Source organism: Platichthys flesus, chromosome 8, assembly GCF_949316205.1.
Source record: "Platichthys flesus chromosome 8, fPlaFle2.1, whole genome shotgun sequence".
In the NCBI taxonomy this organism is placed as follows: domain Eukaryota; kingdom Metazoa; phylum Chordata; class Actinopteri; order Pleuronectiformes; family Pleuronectidae; genus Platichthys; species Platichthys flesus.
Genome location: NC_084952.1, coordinates 1,701,211 through 1,713,037, shown reverse-complemented (window position 1 = coordinate 1,713,037; position 11,827 = coordinate 1,701,211). Strand labels below are relative to the sequence as shown.

Genomic DNA, 11,827 nt, shown 5'->3' with positions numbered 1-11,827 from the left:
AATAATAACATGTTTCTACTGAGAGCACGACCAAAACTCTTACATGAATAAAAGACTATGAAAAGAAAGATCTGGAAATCTCTGCATGCATCAACATCTGCGTTTGTTTCTCCTCTGCCTGAGATGAGCTGACCAGGGATCAGATCCCGACTCGTACGAAGGCTGTCTGTTAACAAGGAGGATTTGAACATATGACAATGTGGGACAGATTTCTGTGACTAGTCCTCAAGATACACTTAAAGTTAAGTGGTTGTTAAAACTTTCCCTTGTGAATCTAATTTGAAACCTAAGAATAAAAACACTTCCTTGTTTGCGTTTCAGCTAAATTCAACACTTCGAATTTATCTTACAAATATACAATTGATTCTTTAAAAGCTTTCTTCTATAGGCCGCACATCTTCCTTTTGAGAAGCTGTCAAATAAATGATGTCTCAGTTAGGTTACTGCTTTGTTTAATAAAAAGATAGACGACATTACAGCTACCTGAAAGTGAAGCCAAAACATCGGGATCACCCCCTGGTGGCTGGCTGAGGTACAGGTCTTAAATCACCCCCCCCAAAAAAAAAAAATCAAAGCAAACTCTCTCAAAGTCAAATACAGGGGTGAGACATACTGATTGACAGACTGCACAGACTGTGATGTCACCAGAACAAGATGGCGTCACCCGTCCCTTGGAGACTTTGGCTTCATTTCAAGTGGCGACACGTCGTCCATCGTTTAAACAACAGACTTGAGAACGTGGTGTACTGAGGAGCTGAGTGAGACCAGCTGTGTGTACATGAAGTCGTCCAGGTCCTGGTGGGTTCTTCAGGGAACATAATGTACATGTACACTTATAAAATACAGCTGTGTGTGTACTACCTCAACAAACCCACAACTATATAAAAATAATATAATATGGGTGTGAAGTAGTTCAAATAAACTACAATCATGTTGTTCAATGTGGAAACAGACTTATTACACGTTTTTAGTGCAAAGTGAAGGCTGCTAAGATTATATAAACTTTAGCAAAGTGAAATAATGTGTTTGGATTGAGTGATAGAGACGGAGAGTTCTGTCAAACAAAAAGAAAAGGTCTAATGAAGATGTTCCAGAAGAAAAAAGTTTAGAAAAATCCTAGATGTTGCACAAACTCAACAGTTAAAACAACTGACTTTTCTAATTGAAGGGTTTGAACTGTATCTGAAGCCGTCGGGTTTGAGTCACTGCCTGTGACTGTTCGGTGAGTTCAGGGTGTGACTGTGCACCGAGCTGCTCGTGGTTCCCTGGGGAGAATTAGAGTCGGAGCACCCTGTTACCATCCACACCCGCTCCTCCAGACTCCAGTGTGGAGAATGTGGAACAACAGCCGAGCCGAGTGCACAAAGCCCAGAGTCCCTCCTCTCTCCCCTCAGCCACCGCAGTAGGAGAAACTCCTGTTTCCTGTTTCCTTCTGTCTGACTCGGTGAGACAGGCGAGGGAGGGAGACTGTGTTTGAAGAAAGTTCCTTCAATAGAAGTTCTCGTACTGGGAACCGGCTCGTTTTCACTGAAGCACAAAGAACTGGGTCACAGAAACTTTATATACTTTTCTTCTGTTTTTTCTGGCACAGAGACTTCATCTTGGGCCTCAGGGATATTCGCTAATTTTGTTCATTTAAAATGTGTGTTATTTAAGTTTAAGTAAACTGATAAAACACAACTTTATAACAACTCATCCCAATATAGACTATTTATTAAAAAACTACTCATGTCATAAAAACCAAAGAAGAGTTTAGTTCTTGTCTAATCCTTATTTGAAGTGAGCAAATCTGGGTTTCGGGCCTTTGACAGTTTCCTCTCTTACTTTGCTCAGTTCACAGTCGAGTTTTCAACTGTTTCTCAACAACTGAGCAAAACCTCGTCCACTTTAACACACAAGATGCTTTTGAAAACTCAAGTTGATCAGTGGAACCTCGGGTTAGGATCAGATTGTCTGCAACAAGGTTTACAAGTCAAAGATCAGAGGTCAGAGGTCAAAGGTCACACCAGTGACACACGGTAAGATTTAAGCTGTTGATTAATGGACAATTGGTTTTGTCTTGGTTTGTGAGAGGAAAGGAAATCAAAGAAGAGGCAGCCATCTTTATCTATATGAGGGTTCATTTAAGTTTCTATTCTTCCTGTTGTATAACGTTAATGGAATATGTATGAGTTTATTGTCTGAAATTGTTTTAATCTAAACCAAACTAAACTTAATAAATTTAAACCAAACTGAACCAACTAAACTAAACTAACTCCTCCTTTAGTTGAGTTAAATCCCTTCAGACACTAAGCACGCGCATGTCGCCCCCACGCGGGGAAGAGGGTCCAGCGCACCGCCCGCTGCTCGTCAGAAATCCACCGGCAGAAGCCAGGCAGTGAAACGAACACCCCCCCACCATTACTACGATGTGATTGGATCTCCTCTCAACTCCAGGTCGAGACACGGGTGATCGGGATTGGTTGAATAATTGGGGCCCTCGCGCTATTGGCGGACGGTCCTTGGCACTCGGGTCTGATTGGCTGTGAGGCCGGTAAGGGGCGGGCGGCCGCAGCGCGTCGCGGGGCTGAAACCGGTAACCGAGCAGCACGTTGTGGAGAAGCTTCGGAGCAGATCGGTGAAATCACGCGTTTCTGAATCCAACACTTTTTATTTTTTGATCATCGACTCATCGGTAAGTTCGAATCCCGCTTCAACCACTGCTGCGCCGCAATGGAAAAGTTTCATAACGTTTCTCCCATCGCTTCCGTTTGATTAAGCGGGTCGCTCTGCCGGGGCCCGTCTATATCCCGGTGCAGCGATGCTAGCCACCTTTAGCCGCTTCGCAGTTATTGCAAGTTTTTAATATAATAAAATCATCGCATCAGGTTTAAATGTGATTTCACGACCGGTCGGTGGAGTCGCGTTGGTTCCGGGGAATTAATGTCGATGCAAACGCCGCCATTACCGCCTTATTTCACGTGGGGCTTCCAGGAAATAGCCACCGCCGCTCGTGTGCAGCCGACTTGTGGCTCATTCAGTCGTGACTCCCTCTCTTCTCCTCTTTCTCTTCTCCTCCTTCTCCGCCCTGGTCTTCTCCTTGACCCCCCCCCCCCCCTCCATCAACATATGTCCGTGTCTACTTTCTGGTTTTTACCTGTATTCAAACTGAGCTAGCGGGCTAATTAGCTCGCCGGGGTCGGGTAGGAGTGTGGCCGGCCGGGACACGTGCTGGGGCTGCTCCTCTAACCGGGTCTGCCCGGCTGCGAGGGCCTGTGCTCGGCCAGCTGCTGGGGGTTTCCGCTCCTCGCTGAACCAGACACGGAGCCCTGAACCCGGGTTGGAGCTAGAATCCTCTCCCAGAAATCACACCGACCTCCAGGGTTGCTGTGACCGGGTGACGGGCGTGTGTAGGCCGGTGGGCAGCGTGGATTGCCCCGTCACTGCGGGCACACCGTGTCCTTTGTCCGGGTGCCATGTGTGCACCTCCACGCCGGCTGCTGCCGGGCAGCATGGCCTTATACGCCTCTATTCTCCAAATAAACCGAGACTCATTCATAGACCGAGCTGCACGGGTACTGGGAACACTGGGCGGGACCCAGTACACGTTGGGTTCGTTGTGTTAGAGTTGGTCCCTCCATGTTAACTGGTTGTGAGTCTGTTTCTACGTTTGACCATGAACCTGCAGGTGGGCAGCCAGTCCGGATTGACCACACCGGTGATTTGCATGTTTCAGATGCTTTACAACTAAAAACCTGAACCTGACACCACTGCTGATGGTTCTAATCTGTGTTGTGGTCGTGTCCCAAAAGAAGACAAACCAGTCTGTATTTCCTTTTGGACTCGACCCTGTGCTCCAGGACCTTTGTAGAAGACCAACATGGCCACTGAGCTTCTTTTTGAGACTGAACCACTTTCCCAGCTCTGCTACAGGAAACAGGACAAATACAGTCACCATGAAATCCACTGTTAAATCCTGTTACAAACTTAGCTTCAGGGACTAAGTAAGAAACTTTGATTAACTAGCATGAAATCCAATTTGATTTGTATAGCTCATATTCACAGATCAGTTTGCATCTAGCACCTAACCTGCACTGTGCTCTTAACCCTCAACGTGGAGAGGAAGAGGTGTATATAACTTAGTAATAAGTAAACTAAGTTCTATAAAGAGATCTGTCTATGGGAGAAGACTTCCAACATGGCCGCTGGGCTTCATTTTGAGACTGTACCACTTTCCCAGCTCTGCTGTGGGACGTGCTCACTAGAGGCCAAATGTAGTCCCCATCAAATCCACTGTGTTACTCCTGTAACTGCAGCATGACGTTTTAATGGTGTCGCTCATTCACAAATCAGTTTCCCTCAAACAGCGTAACCACCTGCAGATGGTATAAGTTCTACAAAGAACTTTATAACTCTGGTTTGTAACAAACATATTAAATATCACAGACATCACCCGTCTAACACTGACACGTTGTTTTTCCCACGTTCCAGACACACATCAGTTTGAGTTCATGGCAGCACAGAATGCAAGTGAACTCGCACAGACTTGAAACCTGTTAAAAACGAGGGGTTCATTAAGTCTGACAGGCTGGAGCTCGTGAGCGGCATTTTAATAAAGAGGACGACTTGTTCACGATGCCAACACACAACCGCAGGATCTCACCTGATACAAACTGTAGGTGAAGAATGTGGATCTGTTGAGGCAGCGTTGTTAACCACCCTCCTGGTTCATTATCTCAGGTTCCATTTACAAAACATGAGAAATTCTCCAGCAGCTGAATTAGACGTTGTGCATATTTCAGTAGGTGCCTGAAAAGTTGATTTCACAAACTATACAAAACACACTTTTCGTTGTATATATTGTTCCTGTTAACAAATATGAGAATATATCTAAATGTTTGGCTGGAGAAGGGCGATAAAGGAATGAGCATTATTTTATCTCCTCAAATCCCGATGGGATGTAAACGCTCGTCTAGGATTCGCAGCTTGGATTTCAACATGGTCCAGAATGTGTCTATTTTGCATATTGAAATCAGAATTTGTTTTTTGGCTCCTCAAACTACAAGTGGAACTTGATCTGACTTCTCTCCTGTGAGACGACTGATAACAAGTGATGATTCATGACCCTAACCCTAAAATTATGTATCTGTGAAATCCGGACAAAGTTTTACACGTAACGACAGACAGTCTGTTGTCCAGCTACTTGGTTACCACAGCTGTTTTCCCAGCAGCCCATAATCCACAAGTATTTCCCCTAATGCAAGTTCCAAGTATTTTTCCTGTTGTGTGAATTAGATGATGGTCACTTCCTTTTCTGTCTTTTTGAGGATAAGGGCTGCAAACTATGGCTATTGTCAGTTTTACTTGTTTTTTTGTAATCAGGGAATCTTTTCACCTTGAAAATGTCCAAACAGAAAATGCTGACTCATCTTAGCAAGAAACTAATTTAATCTCTAAAGTTACTGTCTCTGGTTAAACCAGTAATGCATCCTCAGATATTACTAATGCTACTTCAACAGTAAAGTGACATCCTCAAGTTTGAGAAGCTGAAAGCAACACATAATGTTAAATGATTTGTTCTGAGCTGTAGATACTTACTTTTCATTGTTAAACAGTTATGAAAGGTTTGGTTTATTAGTTTTCTAATCGTTTTCATCCTCTTGTTGTTTTCAGACATTACCAGTTGACCAAAGAAATGGTGATGGAGAAGCCAAGTGCCCAGCTGGTCGGGCGAGAGTTTGTCCGACAGTATTACACACTGCTGAACCAGGCCCCTGACTACCTGCACAGGTAACTACCCCCGGCTGCTTTGACTCTGCTGCTGGGATTTGACTTTTACATTCCAGAAATGTGCAAATGTGAGCACACGTCTGTTCCCACGTGTCCGTTAAACAAATGAACCTTTTGTCTCTCCGCTCAGGTTTTATGGAAAGAACTCCTCCTACGTGCACGGCGGCCTGGACGGCAATGGCAAACCAGCCGAGGCTGTTTATGGACAATCTGTAAGTGGGCTTCATCCAGCAGATAACAGCTTTTTAAAAACGTTGTTTCCATAGAGAAGCGCCGCACTTCACTCCCACGATCGAACACAGAGCAGAGGGGACAAAACCACTGGGCTGAAATCAGTAGTTTCCTGAAGCTGTTCCAAACTGGTTCTTTAAATGTATTTCTTAAAACCTCATCCAGTCTCAGCAGCTCAGGTGCAACACCTGAATACTACAGTCTTGTTCGTCTTGAGTCAAATGATCTGATTTGACAGCAGCAGGAAACGCCTTCATGCAAACACTTCTGAACAAACAGATGTGGGCAGCAGGCGTGTGACATATTCATGTTAGTGATGTTTAATGAACGATAAGTTAGTGATAATAAATCGAAGCTTGTTAGTTACACAAAGAAAAGGAACGAGTCACAGCTCTGTCTCTGTTTGCGACACACATGGAGACGCACAATACAAGATTAACCTTATTAGCAAAATACCTTTTTTATAACAGAATTGCATTAATGTAAAACACTTAATCTGACCAAGTATTCCCAGATCCACTCCATTGCTGTCAGTAAACTGATGCAGGAAATGTGTGTTAAACATGAAATCTTGGTTTTTATGTTATTCAAGCTCCTCCCCTCTTCTTTTGCAGGAGATCCATAAGAGGGTCATGGCTCTGAGCTTCCGGGATTGTCACACAAAGATCCGGCACGTGGACGCGCACGCCACCCTGAACGAGGGCGTGGTGGTGCAGGTGATGGGCGAGCTGTCCAACAACATGCAGCCCATGAGGAAGTTCATGCAGACCTTTGTGCTGGCGCCTGAGGTTCGTTGGGTTCTAACACGAAACCAAACATCTTCTGGATCAGATTTGATACTTGTGTGTTTTTTCTGGCAGAAAAATTATGACACGGTAAAATCTAAAATCCTTTTTTTCCTCCAGGGAACCGTTCCAAACAAATTCTACGTCCACAACGACGTGTTCCGGTACCAAGACGAGGTGTTCGGTGACTCTGACTCTGAGCCTCCAGAAGGTGAGAGAACGTTCCTCCCTGATGTGAATGAAACGGTTCATCCACCACTTGGTTTTATTCATTCCTTCTTCCTTTTCATCTCCCCTGTAGATACAGTTTCTCATTCACTCTCTGTTTGGCTCGTATCAGTGCTTTGATCGTTTCTCTTTTGAGCCGCTGAGTGGAAGCTGCTCAGGGATTCACACACCGTGATGTTTGATTTGTGAATATTCGGTTGAAGTCGCTCAGAGAAATGGATGAAACACAAGAAATTGAAGTCCCAAGATTAAACCACAAGAGAGAAATATTCCTCCATTTTAAGAAAATAGAATTGACTGCAAACTATTGAGTTTATATCTTTTATAACCTGTTTTCGTGCATGGAGACTTATCCTGAAATGTTCTGGGGGGGGGATGTGTGAGAGAACATCAGAAATTGTACCTGAGCCATCACCCTAGTAAAATGCCAGGAAAGCATTGAGTTAAATGAGAAGTTTCATGGGACTTGAACCCTAAACTTGTGTTTGTTTCATCAGAGTCTGAGGATGAGGTGGAGGAGCTCGAGGAGAGGATCCCATCCCCCGACGTCGCTGCGGAGGAGTCGACTACCTTCTACGACCAGACCCCTTGGTACGATCCACTTCCTCTCTCACAAAGCATTCTGGGGTTTTGACTTTTCTTTACAGCGTCAACTTTGCGAAAAAAAGAAACTTGTACATCACAAACGGCCACATTCTGTATTCACGGTCACACGTCTCCTCCCGGTGACCTTTAGTGAAGCATCTGTATTTTCCCCTCAAGTGAGACAAACTTAGTCCTCAAGTGTGTGAGTTATACTGCAGCTAGACGACTTCCTGGGTTCGTTCCAAAGTCGTTTGTTGTATTAAGTGATTTTAAAAACCTGATATTGGTTCATCTGAAGGAACATTGTGCAAATCACTTATTTCGTAAGATGAGGGAAAGTTTGTGCTTTAATGTAAAAGGAAATGTGCTACTTTTGAACTTGGTCGACGGTTTTATCGCTCAGCACTTAAAGCTATAAATATATGAATGAATTCAGACAATGTTTTTATCTGACCATAATTTATGCAACTGATCTAGTGACACGTTTTATTGCTCTGGCTTATTTTAGCAGCACAACCTAAGTCAGTGTTGTAACTGGTCATCTGCCTCCTGTTTAACTCTCGTGCTTGTCCCCTTGCAGTTCGGAGCCGGCGGCTCCTGGCGACGACGAGGAAGTGGTGGCAGCGAGTCCTGAGCCCGAGCCAGAGGTGGAGAAGGAGGCCGAGGCTGCAGTGGTGGAGCTGAAGTCGGAGCCGACGCCGGAGACACAGACAGACGCACTTAAGATTGAAGACCAGACAGACAGTAGCCCCGCCGCCGCCCCACCGACCCTAGAACCCGTCACCATGCCCGCCGAACCCGCGCCTGCTGCCCCAGAAGAAAACCGGGTAGGTCTGGTTCCAAGGGACGCCTCAGAAGAACCTTTAAAATCATCCTAAAGCTTCTATCGGCACTAATTTTTCTCGCGTGTCCTTATTTCTGTCTTTTCTGCAGCCATTCTCTTGGGCGTCCGTCACCAGTAAGAACCTCCCTCCCAGTGGGGCCATCCCAGTCACAGGAATCAACCCACATGTTATCAAAGCCACCCCCGCAGCACCGGTACGTTCAACCTGCCTTATTCATGATGTAGAGGAGACATGAGTCAGTTCCAGTTGGTCATCATGCATATATCAGCATATTACTTGTATTAGTAAAGTTTAAAATTAGTAAACTAAGGCACAATAAAGGAAAACTCTTTATTAATGAATAGTCGATTGTCATTGTATTTCAGCCTCTTAATATATTAGGCACCATATTGGCATGAATTGTTATTTCTTGATCATTTTTGGAAACATTGAACACTTTTCCTGAGTGTTAAGTTTCCTCTGACGTATTGATCCGTTCAGAGGAAAGTCCTCATTATGTTTTCAGTGGTCGTCCATGTTCCGACACATGCTGGGTACTGATCCCACAGTCTTTTATTTTATTTATAGCCCTAAACCCCTCTTGGATTATGTTATTGGGTCAGACGCAGTGCTCCACTCTAAAAATACTAGTTCGTGCTCTGACAGATAAACAATCAGAATAACAAGAACACAATGTGACCTGTTGGAAGCAGCAACGTCAGAGGATGTCATGCTTCTTTTTTGTATGCACTGAGTCAAGGTGGAAGCAGATCATGTGACATGTCTTTGGAAAGTTTATTTAATTAAGATGAAACCTGATGTTCTTTCCTCATTGGTCCAAGGTCACCTGATCAATCTGAGCAGGGGAGAAACGCTTTTCCTTCTTTGTCTCCTTACGAAAGTGATTTGACTGTTTCAGCCCCGAGCAGAAGTGAAGTCAGAGACTCAGACAGCAGCACAGAGACCACAGAGAGACCAGAGGCCGAGGGAACAGAGGCCTGGAGGCCCGCCGCCGGTGCACAGAGGACCCAGACCAGGTACACACACACACAAGCATAGAGTTGTTGAATGGCCTCTAGCCAAATTAAACCAACTCTTATTTTGAAAGGTATAAAACACACATTCATATCCTGTGTTCTCATATTGACTCGTTCATTTCTCTGTTTCAGTGCGAGAAGGTGAGCAGGGCGAGACGGAGGGCCGCAGGGTCGTCCGGTACCCGGACGCCCACCAGCTGTTCGTGGGAAACGTCCCTCATGACGTGGACAAGAGCGAACTCAAGGAGTTCTTTGAACGTGAGTCGGATGTGAAAACACTTGTTGTAACCTTCATTATGGTTTTACAAGACATTAATTGATTAATTTTTCAATATTGAATAACCAAAATGAAAAACTAAATGCGTGTGTCCGTCTCTTCCACAGAATACGGTACCGTCCTGGAGCTGAGGATCAACAGCGGAGGGAAGTTGCCGAACTTTGGCTTCGTGGTGTTCGACGACTCTGAACCTGTTCAGAAGATCCTCAGCAGCAGGGTGAGAACATTTCTCTGGATCATGAGTTTTATTTGATCTGATGCAGAAACAGTTATTGGCTCAGAGACCATTTTGTGTTCTAGTCCCCACTTCTCAGTTTAGTGTTCACTACGCCCCTCTGGTGGTTTTTCATGGCACTTGCATGTTGAGTTTACTCAATTTAAACTTTGAGGGGCTGATTTTGTTTTAACTTTAAACAGATTGATCCAATATTGATTTAATAGACTAATAAGAAAAGTTTAATAAACTTTAATTCTCGCCTCCTCAGCCCATCAAGTTCAGAGGCGACGTCCGCCTGAACGTGGAGGAGAAGAAGACCCGTTCAGCCAGGGAGGGCGACAGGAGGGACGTGAGGCCCCGTGGCCCCGGAGGTCCCGGTGGCCCCAGAGAGAGGATAGGAGGTGGAGGAGGTCCCCGAGGCCCCCCCACCCGAGGAGGCATGGCACAGAAACCCAGCTTCGGCGCCGGACGCGGCGCTGGGCCCAGCGATGGCCGCTACCCCGCCCAGCGTCAGTGAGACGCCCGGGCTCCAAACCTGAGTTAGTTTCTGTTTGGATTCATTAACTTGAGTGGTCACTGATTACTATTATTTTATTTTTTACTGCAGCAGGAATGAATTGGACAAACCCCAAATTAATCAAAAACCCTTCGTTGCTTTGGAGCTAGGAGCAGAAATTTGTAGGATTTGTTCATTTCAAGTGGGAGTTTGGGTCGATTCCCATTCGTCGCCCTCACTCACTTGTCTGCCGCTCGTTCTTCCTCCGAAACGCGACAGTAAACGACTGTTTCGAAGGGATTTCTGGTCGAGAGCTTTCACTGTCGTGTCAAGCCGCCTCCTGCTGACTTCAGCCGCCGGCCACAACAGGGCTGCCTCCTCCTCCTCCTCCTCTTCCTCCTCACCTGACTCTTCTTTCTCACCTGCTGCTTTTCGTTGCCCTCCGAGGAATCCAGAACGTCACTCATCCGCTCGCCCAGTCTCTCCCTCCTCTCCATCACCACATGTATTATCTGGACTTGTCATGTTTTTTGTTTTTTCATGCTGAACTTGAATTTATTACGAAACAAATCAAAAACATGCAAAACACATGAGAAAAAAAGGGTAAATACTACTTGAATTGGGGATTAAAAAACCCAGATGTTTGGTTTTTTTCCGCGTTCTCTCTCCCTGTTTCTTAAAGGAACGTGTACTTTACTGCTTGGGCAATCCTGTGTATTGCTGCCACCGTTGTATCTAGCGATGGATCTGTCTTATCTTTTTATTCTATCAGGTCAAGAGCTGAACTGTCGTGGTTTTATTTGAGTAATGTTGGCTTGTAATACGTGGATTCATGGATGCGTCTGAATGGAGCATGTATCAAATCATGTATCAAATCCTGTTAAGCTTCTTCTACCGATGCACTTCATTTGTCATCATGTTTAAAAATGAGCTCACCTGCCGATGAGAGAACTAAATTAAAAGTGATTTACTGTTTTAAACCTTCGCTCCGTTTTGATTCCAAAGCCTTTTGAGTTTGATCCTGTTTCTAGTAAGTGTTTTATTATGAAGAGGCCGACCGCTGGATTAGACCACAGACTAAATAAAGATGCACATGAACATTTGAATCTCCAGCTTGTACAGATCATTAAACCTGCTTCCTCCAGGTGAGCAGATGGGATATGGACAAGAACCCAAAAATTATAATCAAATTAGATGTTAAATACACTTAAAGATGGTTTCTTTAAATTAACTTTAGTTTTCATATAGTGCTTTAACGGTCTTATTGGCTACTCAAAGGGTTTTTCACACATTCACAGTGCAACTATACACTGAAACTAATTTACAGTCCGTTGATAAAACTTAACTTGTTAGTTTAAGATATTTATAAGGTAGATCT

The 11,827-nt window shown here is 44.7% G+C and overlaps 1 protein-coding gene across 1 annotated transcript; it reads left to right on the top strand.

The window, feature by feature from the left end:
* The first annotated feature begins 2,547 nt into the window (after positions 1 to 2,547).
* g3bp1 (GTPase activating protein (SH3 domain) binding protein 1) lies at positions 2,548 to 11,429 on the top strand. The gene is made up of 12 exons (XM_062394022.1): positions 2,548 to 2,674; positions 5,653 to 5,769; positions 5,900 to 5,981; positions 6,615 to 6,788; positions 6,906 to 6,996; positions 7,511 to 7,604; positions 8,179 to 8,425; positions 8,532 to 8,636; positions 9,342 to 9,459; positions 9,592 to 9,717; positions 9,844 to 9,953; positions 10,222 to 11,429. The coding sequence occupies exons 2-12, from the start codon at positions 5,675 to 5,677 to the stop codon at positions 10,468 to 10,470; spliced, it is 1,491 nt and encodes a 496-aa protein (XP_062250006.1). The 5' UTR covers positions 2,548 to 2,674; positions 5,653 to 5,674; the 3' UTR covers positions 10,471 to 11,429.
* Positions 11,430 to 11,827: the final 398 nt, after the last annotated feature.